Source organism: Gracilinanus agilis, chromosome 5 (assembly GCF_016433145.1).
Source record: "Gracilinanus agilis isolate LMUSP501 chromosome 5, AgileGrace, whole genome shotgun sequence".
In the NCBI taxonomy this organism is placed as follows: Eukaryota; Metazoa; Chordata; class Mammalia; order Didelphimorphia; family Didelphidae; genus Gracilinanus; species Gracilinanus agilis.
The window spans coordinates 51,414,936-51,432,072 of record NC_058134.1 but is presented as its reverse complement, the minus strand read 5'-3'; the positions used below and the strand labels follow the sequence as shown (position 1 = coordinate 51,432,072).

The window sequence follows — 17,137 nt, the reverse complement described above, 5'->3', positions numbered from 1 at the left end:
TTTCTTTCTTTCTTTCTTTCTTTCTTTCTTTCTTTCTTTCTTTCTTTCTTTCTTTCTTTCTTTCTTTCTTTCTCTCTTTCCTCTCTTTTCCCTCCTTTCTCTTTTTGCTACTTCCCTTCATAATCTGATACTTTTTAACAGGGAAGACTTAGAAATGGTGGGGACCTTGTGAGGAACTGATGATGTCTCCTAGAGTTTTGATAGAGGAAGAGGGGAATCTGAGTATAAGTGTGACTTGCCCTACTGCTTTTATCAGAGCAGATTTCAAAGAGTAAGGAAAAGAGGAGACTTCAAAGAGTGAGAGGAAAGATAGGTAAGATCTCATGGATTTAAATGCATCAAAGGAAATTAACCCAGGAAGAATGGGAAATAAAGTGACCAGTGTAGATGCATAGAGAACTCCCCAACCATATTAGAAATTAGAAGGACAGGAATTTAAGAATAACTTCAAAGGTCAAGTTTTGTCATTTGACATATTCATTCCACAGCATTTTTAATGCGTTTTTTTTTAAAGTCTAAGGAATGTTAATAACAAACATACCCTCCTTGGTATTATTTTGCCTTTTAGCCTCTTACCCCATTCCTGCTTGTTCTTGCTTTGATTTGGTGTATTTCTACACCAAATTTTTTGTGTGTGCTTAGTATCCATCCCTCCTTTGCATTTTCTGATAAGAATGAAGTTAATCTTATGCCCATTTTCTCATCCACCCCTTCCTCTACATTTGTGTATTCTTGTTATGGCCCCCAATTATGAGAATGTTTCACTTCTGTTTTCCCTCTTAAAACACTCAGAATAGAACCATTTCACTTCCAGGGCTTGTGTTTTTATTTTTGAACTTCTTTAGTTCCCTTTGAGAACATTCGGATTTTGAAGGCACCATTTTCCCCCCTCTCTCTTTAGAATGTTAGCTCTACACCATCATTCAGCTGCTTCTAAATGCTGAAATAAATTTATTCTTTCTAGGCATCTCATGACTCTTGCATTTGTATTTCAAAGTTCTGACTCAACACAAGTCAAAAGACATGCATGAAAGTTTGTGTCTCTTCCCTTAAAGATCTGTTTTTTCCTTGTAGTGCCATATTCAACTTTGCATTGTTAAGTTATTCTTGGTATAAGCCTTTTCCCTGCTTCACAAATCTCAGGTCTTGTAATTTTTACATTTTATCTTATAGTAGTAGGTAATACTTAAAAGTACTCAGAAGTTCAGTAGTCAATGAGTGCCCATTCACCCAGAGAAAAATTAATTAAGATGGGAGAAAGTCACAACAGTTCTAAGGTTAAGAGAGCAATTTTATAATCAATACAATCATTAATAGCAACCCAGTGAAGCAGTTGGACTGTGGGTGTTAGCTGCTGATGAAGTGCTATGTGATCAGATTACTGAAGAATGCTGGCTGCAGTCAGTGGGAACTTTTCTGTTGGTTGAAGGAAGATGAGTCAACTCATGAAGCTCTCATTTCTACAAATGGAAAAATGGAAAGTTTTCAGTGTGAGACAACATTGAAGAAATGTTAGGCTTGTGTTTTCTCTACCATATTTCAAGGAGTTCTGGATGAAGGGGAATGATAAGACTTAGCATTTATAAAGAGCTTTAATTTACCATGGCATTTGATTTGAAAATCACCCCTCCTACCAATGATGTTGTTTTTATCTATTTTATAGATTAGTTAACTCAGCCAGAGGATGATTCCTGATGTCCAGGGTCATTGGGCCATAATGTTTTTGAGGTGGGAATCAAATTGACTCCTGAACTTCCACATTCAGTGCTTTATCTGTTATATTACTTAACTACCATAAAAATAATTAAAACAAATGTAAACTATGCTTGAAACTCTTTGATGGTGATATAATCCTTTTAAATTTCAGGAGTCTTTGGGGAAAAAAAAACACTAGTGAGACTACCATCAGACATTCCTTCTGTAAGGTCTTCAATGCACTAGGTTTAGGGATCAAGGCTATAGACCTGAAAGGGACCTCAAGAACCATCTCTTCTGACTCATTTATTTTACAGATGAGAAAACTGAGAGAACTGGTGACCTCCTGAAATCATATTATATATTGGAGGTGATGCCAAGTGTTGAGCAGAAATGTGCACTGCATTTAAGGAAATAATTATGCTTTCTCCTCCTCCTCCCCCTCTTTCTTCCTCTTCCTCTTCCTCCTTCCTTCTCCTCCTCCTCCTCTTCCTTCTTCTTATTCTTCTTCTAAAATCCCTTACTTTGTGTATTGATTCCAAGGAAGAAGAGTGGTAAGGGCTAGGCAGTGTGGATTAAGAGACTTGAACAGGGTCACACAGCTAAGAAGTGTCTGAGGCCAGATTTGAACCCAAAGATCTCCAGTCTCTGAGCCTGGCTTTCAATCCACTGAGCTACCTGGCTGCCCTCCAAAGCTTCTTTATTAGGCCTGGGAAAGATACATGAGGAAAGGAACTTGTTTAAAATGAATTTGGATTTAGAATCAAAATTCTTTGGAGGGGTCTTTGAGATTTAATTAAAGTCTTTTCAATGATCAGGTAGACATTTGTTAGATAATGGCACTGAAACTTAGCAAATTCTTCATTCTCTTTCAGTATTGTTTTGGAAATATTTCTTGGAAGTAGGCTAGGAGAGGCCTCCTGAGTAGGAGTTAGAAGTCTTGGACTTAGTTCCAGTTTCTCTCCCATTACTTGCTCTTTGATTATGGGCAAGTCTTGGAAATCTGGATTTTATTTTTTTTTAATTTGATAATTTTTATTTTTTAGAAAAGTTAACATGGTTACATGATTCATGCTCTTACTTTCCCCTTCACCCCCCCTACTTGCCCCCACCATAGCCAATGCGCAATTCCACTGGTTTTATCCTGTGTCCTTGATCAAGACCTATTTCCAAATTGTTGATAGTTGCATTGGTGTGATAGTTTTGAGTCTACATCCCCAATCATGTCCGCCTCAACCCATGTGTTCAAGCAGTTGCTTTTCTTCTATGTTTCTTCTCCTTCCTCTGAATGTGGGTAGCGTCTTTACCATAAATCCCTCAGAGCTGTCCTGTGTCATTGCATTGCTGCTAGTACAGAAGTCCATTACAATCGATTTTACCACAGTGTATCAGTCTCTGTGTACAATGTTCTTCTGGCTCTGCTCCTTTCGTTCTGCATCAGTTCCTGGAGGTCTTTCCAGTTCACATGGAATTCCTCCAGTTTATTATTCCTTTGAGCGCAATAGTATTCCATCACCAGCATATACCACAGTTTGTTCAGCCATTCCCCAATTGGAGGATATACCCTCATTTTCCATTTTTTTGCCACCACAAAAAGCGCGGCTTTAAATATTTTTGTACAAGTCTGTTTATCTATGATCTTTTTGGGGTGCAAACCCAACAATGCTATGGCTGGATCAAAGGGCAGGCAATCTTTTAGCGCTCTTTGGGCATAGTTCCAAATTGCCATCCAGAATGGTTGGATCAGTTCACAACTCCACCAGCAATGCATTAATGTCCCAATTTTGCCACATCCCCTCCAATATTCATTACTCTCCCCTTCTTTCATTTTAGCCAATCTGTTAGGTGTGAGGTGATACTTCAGAGTTGTTTTGATTTGCATTTCTCTAATTATTAGAGATTTAGAGCACTTTCTCATGTGCTTATTGATAGTTTTGATTTCTTTATCTGAAAATTGCCTATTCATGTTCCTTGCCTATTTATCAATTGGGGAATAGCTTGATTTTTTCATACAATTGATTTAACTCCTTGTATATTTGAGTAATTAGACCCCTGTCAGAGTTTTTTGTTATAAAGATTTTTTCCCAATTTGTTGTTTCCCTTCTGATTTTCGTTGCATTGTTTTTGTTTGTACAAAACCTTTTTAATTTAGTGTAATCAAAATTATTTAACAAAAGATGAAGAATATCAAGGGAGATAATGAAAAAAAATGTGAAGGAAGGGAGCCTAGCAGTACCAGATATTAAACTGTACTATAAAGCAGCAGTCATCAAAATGGTATGGTACTGACTAAGAGACAGAAGGGAGAATCAGTGGAATAGACTTGGGGTAAGTGACGTCAGCAAGACAGTGTATGATAAACCCAAAGAGCCCAACTTTTGGGACAAAAATTCACTATTTGACAAAAACTGCTGGGAAATTTGGAAAACAATATGGGAGAGATTAGGTTTAGATTACCATCTCATACCCTACACCAAGATAAATTCAGAATGGGTGAATGACTTAAATATAAAGAGGGAAATTATAAAAAAATTAAGTTAACATAGAATAGTATACCTGTCAGATCTCTGGGAAAGGAAAGATTTTAAAACCAAGCAAGAGTTAGAGAAAATTACAAAATGTAAAATAAATAATTTTGATTATGGGCAAGTCTTGGAAAGAGTCACTTTCTTTATCTGTAAAGGAGGATAATAGTGTCTGCTCTATCAACCCTTAAATGGTCTCTTTCTAATGAGTTAATTAAATGATGGAGTTCTTTAACATTTTCAGAGTGCTTTTCACATATTATCTCACTTGATCTTCTCAACAATCTCCTGAGGCGGGTATTATTATTTTTTAAATTTTACCTTCTCTTTGAATCTAAACTGTGTTGGTCCCAAGGTTAGAGATGCCATAAGGCCTAGGCAATGGGGATCAAGTTCAGCTAGGAAATGTCTCAGGCCAGATTTGAATTCATGACCTCCCATCTCTTGGCCTGGCTCTCAAAACACCGAGCTCCTCCCTGTGCCCCCTTTGGGCTTTATTTTTGAATGAGGCATTCAATATGTTCCAGCCACAGTACTAAGTACTGGGGATACAAAGAAAATAAAAACTACAATCTCTGCTCACAAGGAGCTCACACAGTGGAGGAAAAAACATGGAAATAATTTTTTTAGATAGGAAGTAATTGGATAGAAGGAGAAGGGAAGAGGTGTGGGCTTAGGAAGGTCTCTTGCAGAAGGAAAGATTTGAAGGAAGCCAGGGAAGGGAAGAGGGAAAGCATTTTAGGTAAAAGAAACAGCCAGGACCAGGGCACAGAGAGTGGGGATAGAGTGTGTCAGGAATAGCAAATAGGCCAGTGTCCATGGATCATAGAACATACAAAAGGGAGCTAGGCTCAAGAAGACTGGCAGATTGGAAGGGTCCAGGTTATAAAGGGCTTTGCATGCCAAAGAGGAGTTCATTGAGTAGAAAGAAGACACGGCAACTTCCAGTACTTTAGGAAAACTACTATTGTAGATGAATTGAGAAGAGATTGGACTTGAGAGACTTGAGGCAGAGAGAACAATCTGAAGGCTCTCGTAATTCAGGAAAGAGATGATGAAGGTCTGTATGTGCTTCTTCTTTCCAGAGGATGAGTGGACAAAACAGAGGGAGCTAGTGTTGATGTCTTTCTTGGGGATCTTGGTCAAGAAAGAGATGAGAAATGCAGGCCAGTAGTTAGCAGGAATAGGTAGATGAAGTGTGAGTTTTTTATGCGAGGGGAGAAATGAGCATATTTATATGATGCAGAGAAGGAGCTTGTAGAAATGAAGAGGCTGAAAATTAAAGAGAGAGCGGAACTGATATGGAGGCAATTAGATAAAGATGAGAAGTGATAGGGTCAAGGGTGCACGCAGAGACGTTGACCTTGACAAGAAAAGACTTGCTTTTTGTTCAAAGGCAAGAGTGAAGAAGGAGATGATAAGGACAACATGTCTGGGGAATGTGAAATGAGGAGGGGAGAAGAGGAAGCTTTCCTTGAAAAGAGATTTATCTGTTGGGTAATGTATGAGCTGAAGTCCTGAGCAGAGAAAATGGGGAAATGGAGAGAATTGGGAAGCCTGAGAAAGGATGAAGAGATTTGGAGTAGTCACTGTGATTGGTGGGAGAGAGAATCAATTAGGGACTCTGTAGACACACACACATAAATAAAACAATTCCTGCTTTTAATATATTCACATTCTAATGTTGGAGGTAACATAGATGGAAAGTTTCAGCTAAAAGTTAAATTCATGGACCTTCACCTAGTCCTTAGAGGACAGTAGCAAAGCAGATGATAATGACTTTTTTAAATGTCATTTCCCACAGATGAAATCATATTCATCTCTGATATTGAACCATTTGGCAGTGTCAAGGATTTTGGTGACAAGAACTTTCTTTCCTGCTTTTTCACTAGCTGCAGATTATTCCCAATTGAGTTCACAGTCTTGGACCATCTCCTTCTGGATCTGAAGGGATTCTGGTCAAGGGATAGTGAGATGATGACTTGCCTGGCCCAAGCCAAAGCTGGCTTGCCTGCCCTGTGAGTGGCAACTGCTTGACAGTTGGTGGGGATGGTTGGCTTCTTCTCCATAGTAGTTCCTTCTCTGTTAGATGACTGAGAGGCTTAGGTTTGAGTTGGGACAGGTGGTCTGGGGGGTGCTATCAGCCCCAGGGCTCTTGTGCTTATCTGCCTGTTGGACAAATTTGTTGTCCTAACGTTTCATAGCAAGGTCTCCTTAAAGGAAGAGATGGCTATTTTCTTCATCAGTTTTAATCCTTAACCATCTTCAGGGTTGCTATGAGGAAAGTTGTTTGTAAATTATCTGTGATTATTGAAAGATAAAATTTTCTAGTGTATTGAAGCATGTACTATTTACTGTAGGTATTCTATGTTCTGGGATGATAGCTCCAAGACACTTTTCAATACTGAGTAGGAAAGTGACATTTTCCATTGTATTATTAACCTTGCATTCCTCTGCATTTGATTTGTATTGTATTCTGACATGTTAATGAAAACTACTGGGGACATCAGCCTAGTTTCCCAGCTTGGCTGCCTCATTAAAGTGCAGAATCTTCTGAAATAGTAGGTGTGTTCCTTCTAAAATAAAGCAAAAGATGAGGTTTTAATCCAGTGGCAAAAGAAGGTTATTATCCTCCCTGGGGAAAAGAGTTGCAAATACATACTTACATATATATTTATGTGTGTGTTTATCTTTTTTATGAGGGGCAGTGCCAGGGAAATAATGTTATTAGAGAAAAGGGGGTGGGAAGAAATTAGTGAGAGCATCTATGCAGTCTTAGCTTTATTTCATTTCTCTTGAGATCCAGGATGGTGAGTTTAAATAGATTAAGAAAAAAAAATTTTGGCAGAGGTATGCACTACATCCTACCTTCAAATTCAAGCAAAAGCACTTGATTTTCTGTTAATCCTGAAGATCTTAGGCTATCATTTCTACCATGGAGCAATGCCTAAAGTAGTTTCTTAATGCTGTTTAGTCACTAACCTTACCATCCCTACTTCCCTCATCTCTTAATAAAACAGAAGGATCATATTTATGTTCCAGCTAGGTCATATAAACCTGTGCAAAAAAGGGAAAGAATTGAGTTTCTCAGCTATGTGGGTCAAAGAGTTTGACTTCTATTCCTGGGAAAATTCTAGAGCAGATAATTAAATAAATCATTAATGAATTTTTAACAAAGACAACAGTGATTACCAAGAACCTGAATCATTTCATGGTTTCACCCTGTTTTGACCAGGTTAAAACTATTATATTAGAAGAACACTAACTTTGGTTTGCTTATGCCATAGCTAAGTATTTAATAAAAGATATCAAAGTCTTTTTTGTGGGAAAAAGAGAGGAGGGCTCCCAGTAATACAATCTGATAGTTTTGGAATTGGTCAAATGGCTGGGATATTGATTCAGGATTCAATATTAGCTTGGCATGAGGGCACCAGTGATGTGCCCTAGGGAATCTAGGCATGGCCCTGTGCTGTTTTACAGTTTTGGTAGTGACTTGGATAAAAGGGAGATGATATGTTGATCAGATTTTCAGACTACACAAAACTCAGAGGAATGACTAGCACTCTGAGTGACAGTCAGGATCCAAAAATATCTCTACAGGCTGGAGCATTGGGATGACTTTAAGAAGATGAAACGAAATAGGAATAAATGAGAAGTTTTATAATCTAATTCAAGAAAGCCAACTTCACAAGCCAAGATGGAAAAAGCAGAGTTAGTCAAAAGTTATGAAAAAAAAACTTGAAGATTTTAATGGGCTTTAAGTGCAGTATGGTTCTACAGTATAGTATGAGGGTCAAAAACTTGGTGTGATGTTGAGGGAAGCATCGATTCTGGGAATAAAGAGATGATGGTCTTTCAATGCTTTGTCTTGGTAACTCTATCTGGATTGTTATGGTCCCTTCCATGTGCTATAAATTAGAAAGGGATGGAGAAAGTCCAAATTAGGGTAACTATGATGGTGAAGGATTTTTTTAGTTTATGTTACATAAGGATCAATTGAAGGACCTTGGATGTTTAGCCTGAAGAAGAATAAAAGACTTGGAGGGGACAAGATAGCAACTGCCTTCTAAAGTTGTTTTAAAGACTATAATGAATTTAAAGATTTTGAGATGTGTTCTTTATGTCCCTAGAGAGCAGGACCAGGAGCAGAGGCTTGGAGTTGAAGAAGCAAATATTGACTTACTGTTAGGGAAAACTTATCAACAATTAGAGCAGTGCAAAAGGGGTAGGGACTGCCTCAGGAAGTACTTTTTACTCATTCATTGAATGTCTTTGATGACCCCTTGGCAGTGTGTTAGAGTAGGAAATCTCTTTTGGAGCAGGCTGAATAAAGCATCTATTAAGGATCCTTTCAAAATTAAACTTTGTTAATTGTAGTTTCATGATTCTGTTACATAGTAAGTTTTCCCTTGTACTTGGGAACCTGGTATTCCTTCAATATTGGTAAATTCAAGAAAATTTAAAGTACTCAGAAGAATTGGACCCTCCTTGCTATAAACTGATCATCTGTTATTTAATTTTGTGTGCCTAGCCTAGTGACTTGTACTTTAAAGTAGATGATTTAAAGAATTTTATTGAAATGAATTAATGGGGAAAAGGGAAGAGTTCATGGTTAGAGAGGTGATAGAGGTCCAAGTGAAGGAAAAGGCAAGGAACTATTGGAAAAGAAGAAATTTTTTTGGAACTATTGGTTTGACTCAATCTACAATCAAATAATCAAAAGTTTGTATAGCTACATTATGACATGTTTTCCCAACAGTGATTTCTCCAAGTTTTAAATTCAGTTCTAAAAAGCAGTGTGGACTGACTCAGGGAAGCTGAGATTAGTTCTTGGATTGTGCAAGTGTGAATATTTTAAAAACTGATGATATGGAAATTCACCTCTCCAAAATGTGTCTTCACTGAATCATTGACATTTACAGTGAGAAAATACAGGACACACTAGAGAAGACAATTGGGACTGTCACTGGAACATATTTTCATTCTTAATTTTTTTCTCACTCTCTATCCTTTTTTTTTGCAGGGTAAATGGAAAACTAGTGGCTCTGAAGGTGATTCGACTCCAAGAGGAAGAAGGCACTCCCTTCACAGCAATCCGGGAAGGTATGCTTTTGTTCTGTCTCTCTTTATGATTTCATTGTAAGTTTCATGATTCAAAGGAACTCTGTAAATCAAAGAATAATGATGAATTTTATAATTTCGTGAGTAAATTACTCCTGGGAAAATGCAGACCTGGACATTTAGAAATCAAAACTGCTTTCCAATATGGGAATTTATAGTGAAGAGAATATTCCCATCCCTCTGTATCTAGGCACAGAGGAAAGCCTTTGAATGTTACTGGTACAAGTGGGCTGGTTTTGATTATCTAGAGATGGTGGTAATGTGATTGTAATGCAGCGGGTGAGGGAGAGTGTGTATGTGTGGTGGTGGGGGAGGAGAAAGAGAGAGAAGAAGAAGAAGAAGGAGGAGGAGGAGGAGGAGGAAGAGGAGGAGGAGGAAGAGGAAGAGGAGGAAAAGGAGGAGGAAGAGGAGGAAGAGGATAGCTTGTTAACTGCATTAGCTGATGGGAAGCAGCACTAAGAACTCATTTTTATTTAATATTTATTTCTTTGATTTGTATGGATGTGAAGGTGCCCCACCCCACCAACAAGGCTGTATGGTACCTGGAAAGGGACTAGGGAAGCTTATTGATGAATATACCAGGGCTTATGGTCTTTGAACAATCACCATGATAACTGATGGACATAAAGAGAATGAGGAATCAGTAATTAAATTAGCGGGAGAAACCACTAATTGAAACTAACATCTCCTAATCAATCACCATGTTTCCCATCTCAGATTCTGCCTCTACTTACTTTCACATACACATAAATTACAAATTTATGTTATGCCATCTGAACTCAGACTTCACTACTACATGCCAGATTTATACCTGCTTGAGGTATTCTAAGACTTCAATCATGGTTATTGTCTAGAGAATGCTAGTATCAAGAAGTGGATCCTCCTTATTTCTTATGTTAAAAAAGCATATTTTATTATCTGTTGCTTCTATAGCTCCTAAATCTCCCCATCTCTTTTCCTTCCCAGAGAGCCATTTCATCTAACAAAAATTTTAAAAGGAAAAAAACATTAATTGACTATTGATCAATGCATAAAAACTCTGACATCATACATCATATTCCCCACCTGTAGACCAACTGGGAAAAAAAATGAGAAAAAACTGTTTCAATGAGCGAAACTGGTCCTTGATTCCCAGTAAGAGAGCAAGGTCACTAGACTTTTTCGGGCTAATGGTTTCTCCTCAAGAAACATGGAACAGAGAGCCAAGTGAGGAAAGAAATCACAGGTGGAGGGAGAATTTCTGGGTCCATCAATCATTCTTGGATGGCTTTCCTATACTATTCCCTAGTAGGACAATATGTAGACTATTCCACAACTATTTCTGGATACCGTTTTTCATTGAAAAATATTTTGTCTTTTATTTTTTTATGCTATTAGTATATCTCTAAGTTCTTCCCTTTCAAGGGAGTCATCATGAGTACTTTATTTTAAAAAGGAGATTGATAATCTCATTTTATTAGAAGAACCTCAAAATTATGTCTTGTGGATCAATGACTCTGTGAATTTTTGGATCAACTTGGGATGCGTGAATTTTAGCCCAAGGAATAGATAACTTGGGGAGAATGTGTGTGGATGTGGATATTGTAGCTGTCTTTGGCTATTATGAAGTTTTCCTTTTTCTCTTTGGAACCAAAGGATAAAGCTAGAACTATTGACTAGAAATTCTAAGAAGTTAAATTTTGATTCAGCATAAGGGAAATCTTACTAGTCAATCGAGATGCATAGAAAGAGAACGTACTGCCTCATGAAGTAGTGACTTTATTAACTCCATAAGTAGTTGAATCAAATGCTTGATAGCTATTTTTAAAATTTTTTTTAAACCCTTAACTTCTGTGTATTGACTTATAGGTGGAAGAGTGGTAAGGGTAGGCAATGGGGGTCAAGTGACTTGCCCAGGGTCACACAGCTGGGAAGTGTCTGAGGCTGGATTTGAACCTAGGATCTCCAGTCTCCAGGCCTGGCTCTCAATCCACTGAGCTACTCAGCTGCCCCCGATAGCTATTTTTTAACAATAATGATTACTTTTATTATATACCACTAATATAAGATAGCACAGTATAAGACTTCATATAGCTCTTTGTGAATGATATATTCATCTGTCAATTACACAATAATATATAATAGATCAATGCATGGAGAAATAACTTTATTCCTAAATCTTATTTGAGGGCTGTTTAGTTCTTTTAGTTAATTTTTTTAAATTACATGTAGAAATAATTTTTGACAGTCTTTTTTCTTTGACATTTTAGAATTCAAGTTTTCTCCCTTCCTCCCCTCTCTACCTCCCCAAGGCATTGAAAAGTCTGATATAGATTAATCGTTAGCTATGTATTGGGAAGGGTGTAGACAGAATTCATGTTTCAAATAAGGATGGTCTTTGGGATTTCATTCAAGACTGGAAGTCAGTGTAGGTAGAATATGAAAAGTACTGAGTATTGCAGGAAGAGATTATTCAGGAAAGATAGGACTTAAGCTGAATATTAAGGGAACTATAGGAATTTATAGAAGTGGAAAATAAGGCACAAGGAAGGACATAAAGCATGTGTGAAGGTGCCTAGCTAGGAATGCAGAAAATGAGTTTTGAGGATAATGAAAGCAGACAAGAAGTGAGAGAGAAACAGGCTGGAGGTGTAGATTTTGGAAATACCTGTGTATAGGTGAGACACCCAGAAGTACAGAGGAGAAAAAAAATCTGCTAAAGTATTCAAGAGCAAAATCTTTAATTTCATATATATTTAGACATCTATGAAGTATGGCAACAAGGATAATGAATTATAGGTCTTAATGTGATGGCCTTATAGATATTGTAGAAACCTTTGAGTGCTATATAGAGCTTGATGGGTATACTTAATTCAAATGAAACATACTAGATAAAAGAGTATGGTAGCATTTTATATTGAATTAAACTTTTTTATAAAAACAGTGGTTTAGTGGAAAAAATGCCAGATTTGGGATGAGAATATCTGGGTTCCAGGCTCAGTTCTGCCATATACTATCAGTATGACAATGAACAGGTAATTTTCTGTTTCTGGTCCTCATTTTCCTCACCATAAGGGGTCAGACTTGATGAATTCCACGGACTTTTCCCACGTTAAATGAGCACATAAGATGCTTGTTTAGTGATTCAGAGAAAAATTGAAGAAGAAAAGAATCAAAGGTGTTATGAAATCAATTAAATTGTTTTTTTTGTCATACTTTTTTTTTTTGCTTCCGGGAATTCATTGATAGTGACAGCTATGTAAACAATAAATATTAATATAAAATTCTCTCTTTCCCCCTTTATCCTCCTAAATGAAAAAAGAGTATATTCATATTTAGAAATCCAAGAACCAGAAGGGGGGGGGGAATGTGTTAGAGAATATGTGGGTAAAGATCAGTGGAAGGAGGAACAGGAAATTTTATCATTCAAATATACTATAGACCACCTGAACAGAAAGAGGAAATGGAAGAGTTTAAGAAGCAGATGAGATATCTGGCAGAGAAATCACAATTTAGTAGTAATGGGAGACTCTTTAATTATCTACACAGTTGCTGGAGCTTTCTCTCTGCCAAAAGCAGAGCAACTAATGACATATTCATTTATCTTAATGATATTTTTATCCTTCGAAAAGCAGATGATAAAACAAGGGGAAATTGTACTCCAGATGTGATTTTCATGACAAATAACCACTGGTTCCTGGAGTGAAAAAGATAGCAACCATGTGGAAGAAGTGACCACTGCTCCCTGTAGTTTATGTCACAGTAGGATAGAAAAGATGAGCAAACTTTGACAGGTAGCCTACATTTTGAGAAAGTAGATAGGAACTAATCAGAAGAAAAAATAAGGAGCATTTCCTGGAGTCAATTTCTCTCTCTCTCTCTCTCTCTCTCTCTCTCTCTCTCTCTCTCTCTCTCTCTCTCTCTCTCTCAACAATATGTGAATGAAAATTTAAATGATCTGAAAAGGCTAATACTAATGCATAGGGAACTCACCAATCATTGGTGAGATAAATAAGAAGTATGCAACAACAGATATGGAGGATATGGAGGCACAACATTTCACAGTGCTATAAAGACAGTTTTAAGAGTGTTAAAACACAGAATGCCCTGAGGTTGTTAAGGAAAGCTAAGGACAACAAAAAGCATGAATAAATGAAATGATGATAACTGATGACACAGAGAAACTAAAACTACTAATTTTGAATTATTTTTTCTTGGCCATAGAGAAAATCTTAGCCTTGACCTTTGCTATTTGTGGACGCATGGTGACTTAACTTTCTATATGTCATTTTTCTCATAATAAAATGAGCCAGTAGGGCTAGATGGGCTCCTAAGGTACCTTCTAGCTCTGAAAATATAATCCCATCAGTTGATGCCCAAGATAATTAAGGAGGTAGTGATAGTGAGTTAACAAACATTTTTTGCCTACTATGAATTGTGCTAGGCATTAAGGATTCAAAAAAGAGACAGAAGTCCCTTACAGTCTAATGGGGAAGACAGTAAACCAACAAATATATACAAAGAAGCTATATGAAGGAAAAGTAAGAAATAATTAAGGTAAGACAGGCACTAGAATTAAGTGGAATCAGGAAAGACTTCCTGTAGAAGAAGGGATTTTATTTGGGATTTAAAGTCAATAAAAGGGTTTGAGGAGGGAGACCATTCCAGGCAGGAGAGACAGGGGGAGGTCAAAATCCCTGGAGTCTTATTCATGGAACAGAAAGGAAGCCAGTGTCATTAGACTGAAGAATACTTAATAACAATAAAGTATAAGAAGACTGGAAAAATCGAATGCCAAACATTATTCCCTTGATGAATTAAAAATATATTCCAGATAAGTTATATTTTCAGCTATTAATATAACTAGCAGATAATGGAAGAGGCACTGCAGGTTGGGAAAATGGCAACTATTTCCCCTATTTTCAGGAAAGAAAGATAAGATCTGAAAATAATAGGCTGATAACCTTGGATTCTGTTCCTGGGAATATTCAAGAACAGATCATTAAAGAGCTGATTAATTAACATCTCCCATAATGGACCTAGATATTTGAAACAACCAGCATGATTTTTTAAAGGTTACTGTTTGGGGAAAGTGACTCCAGAAGAGGGGAACCAGAATGCAGAATAGTCCCCAGTCCAAATGATTTTAGCATTGATTGAGAAAACCGTGTGAGTTTAGATTTGAGAAGACATTGGAATGGGTGGCCATATTACAAAAATCTTAGGCTTGTTCCTTTTGGCTTTGAAAGGTGGAATCAGAAACATATCATGAAAAAAATTATTTTAATTAGAACAGCTCAGGAGTAGAAGGGCTCTGTCAGGAGATGAGGTGTTCTCCCTTTTTCCAGACCTTTAAAAATAGACTAGATCACTTAATGGGGCAGCTTTTGGGATTATACATTGGGATATAGTGTCAGACCTAAAATCAGAAATATCTGATTTCAAATTTGGCTTCAGATACTTACTAGCTGTGTGACTTTAGGCAAGTAAGTTATTTAATTTTGTTTGCCTCAGTTTCCTCATCTGTCAAATGAGCTGGAGAATGAAATGGCAAACCACTCCAGGATCTTTGCCAAGAAAACCCCAGATGGGGTCATAAAGAGTCAAGAATCGACAGAAAAACAGTTGAATATCAATACTACTTGTTACCTATGTTGGAGTGTCTTTTTTTCAATATGGGTTGCCCCAGATAGCTCTTGAGCTAATAAAACTCTTAAGATTCTGTGATCGCGAAGGCCCTATCCATCTCTAATATTTAGATTTTTCTGCAATGTAGTTTTTTTGTGATTCTTTTCAGTAATCTATTTGTAGACATTGTTCTTTTATATGGCCAGGGAACTATTAGTAGGATGGATAACACCTAGAGCAACTAATCTCCTAGGACAGTAGTGTCTTTCTTTGAATAAAAATTTTTTTCTGGCTATTTCCTCATGCTTTTTCAAATAAAATTTACCTGCTGAGTGACCTTGCTTTAGGTGAGTGGCTATATTGCAAGAGGAAATAGCAAGTCTAATCAATGATGATGATGATTTGTTCCCCTTTTCCCTTTATTCTTTATCCTCTTTCTTCTCTGAATTGACAGGGCACTTTTTGTATTTCTTTTCTCTGTTGCACCAATGCTCTTACCTTTACTTTGCCCTTTTTCTTGGCTTTTAATGACTATAGAAATACACACACAATAACTCTTCTGTGATTCTAGCTCCAGTATTTGATATATTCCAGAACCAAGGAGATGTTTCAAAGAAAGCTTTTTACCAGAAAACTTATAGGACCTTTTTTTTAAAAAAAGAATATTTTTATTTTCTTACATGTAAAAGTAATTTTAAACATTCATTTAAAATAATTTTTGAGTCCCAAATTTCTTCCCTCTCTCCTTGTTCATTTTACAGATGAGGAAACTGAGCAAACAGGGTTAAGTGACCTGCCTAGGGTCACAGAGCTAGAAAATATCTGGGGGCAAGGTTTGAACTCAGGAAAATGAATCTTTATGACTTTGGCTTGGCAGCATATCCAATGTACAATCTACCTTCCCATACAGACTTCTGCCAGGGTCTTATAGTTAGAACTAGAAGAGACTTTAGAGAGAATCTAATTTAAATCTTCCACTTAACAGATGAGGGAACTGAGGTCACCAAAGTAAAGGAAAGAATTAGGATTCAGGTCCTTTGAGCATAAATCCTGTAGTCATTCTATTATGCTATGTTGTCTTCTAGGGCAATTGAAGAATTGTATTGATAAGTAAAACAGTTTGACTTGGAGTAGAGAGCTTGAGTGTGAGTTTATGTGTGTTGGGAGTTTTTGGAGATATATAAAACATTGTGCAAATAGCAAGTTACAACTGTAAGTTGCTTGCTATTTAATGGCTTACCTAGAAACATGGATTTTGACAGAAAATGTCAGAATGATATTTAGGGCGAAATGAGAATATTAAAAAGCAATTGCTAGCAAACCATCATTTCTGACCAAAATGCTCTTTTATCTTGATCCTTTATAGCTGGAATGCAGAAGGAATTAAGCTTATTCTGCTTCCTCTCAGATGCCAGAAACTCGATCACACAATTATAAATTTGGAGTTAGAAGGATTAACCTTTATATTCATCTTGTTCAACTTCTTCATTTTATAGCTGAAAAAACTTAGTTCCAGAGAAGTTAAAAGACTTTCCTTAAGTCCCTAGAGTCTGATTCCATATCCAGTACTTTTTCCAGTGTAGGAAGTTGGGAAGGAATTGTTGAGAGACAAATTTATGTTAATGTAAAGGAAATTTTTCATTATTCTGATATGAGATAGGCTGCATTGGGAGCTTACTGGTTCCCCTTTATTTTGTTTTTGGGGGTAGATGCTATATGATCACTTGTATTCTTGATCCTTTTCCCTCTTCCTCCTACCTGCTGGAGCACTCCCATCTCCAGACTTTCCTTTTATGTTGTTTTATATATTCTGTATCTGGCTTTGCTTTGTGACCCTAGTCAAATCATTTAATCCTGTTTGACACAGTTTTTTCATCTGAAAAATGAACTGTAGAAGCAAATGGCAAACTACTCCAGTATCTTTGCTAAGACAATGCTAAATGAGGTAATGAAGAGTTAGACATGACTGAAATAACTGAATGACAACGTATTTTGTACATGCATGTGTGTGTGTATTTGCCAGTATGCATTATTGAAAGATGGAAATAAATGGATAGATAGATAGATAGATAAAAGATAAATGGGTGGATAGATAGATAGAAAGATGGATGGAGGGATGGATGGAGATAGCTAAATGGATAGCTAGATGGAGATGGATAGATAGATTTAGATAGATGGATGGAGATGGT

The 17,137-nt window shown here is 36.9% G+C and overlaps 1 protein-coding gene across 1 annotated transcript in view; it reads left to right on the top strand.

Annotated features, from left to right (window-relative positions):
* Positions 1 to 17,137, top strand: part of CDK14 (cyclin dependent kinase 14) — a 208,386-nt gene that overhangs the window by 80,029 nt on the left and 111,220 nt on the right. Inside the window, 1 exon segment of the mRNA XM_044678913.1 lies at positions 9,244 to 9,323. Within this exon segment, the coding sequence (XP_044534848.1) occupies positions 9,244 to 9,323 (80 nt within the window).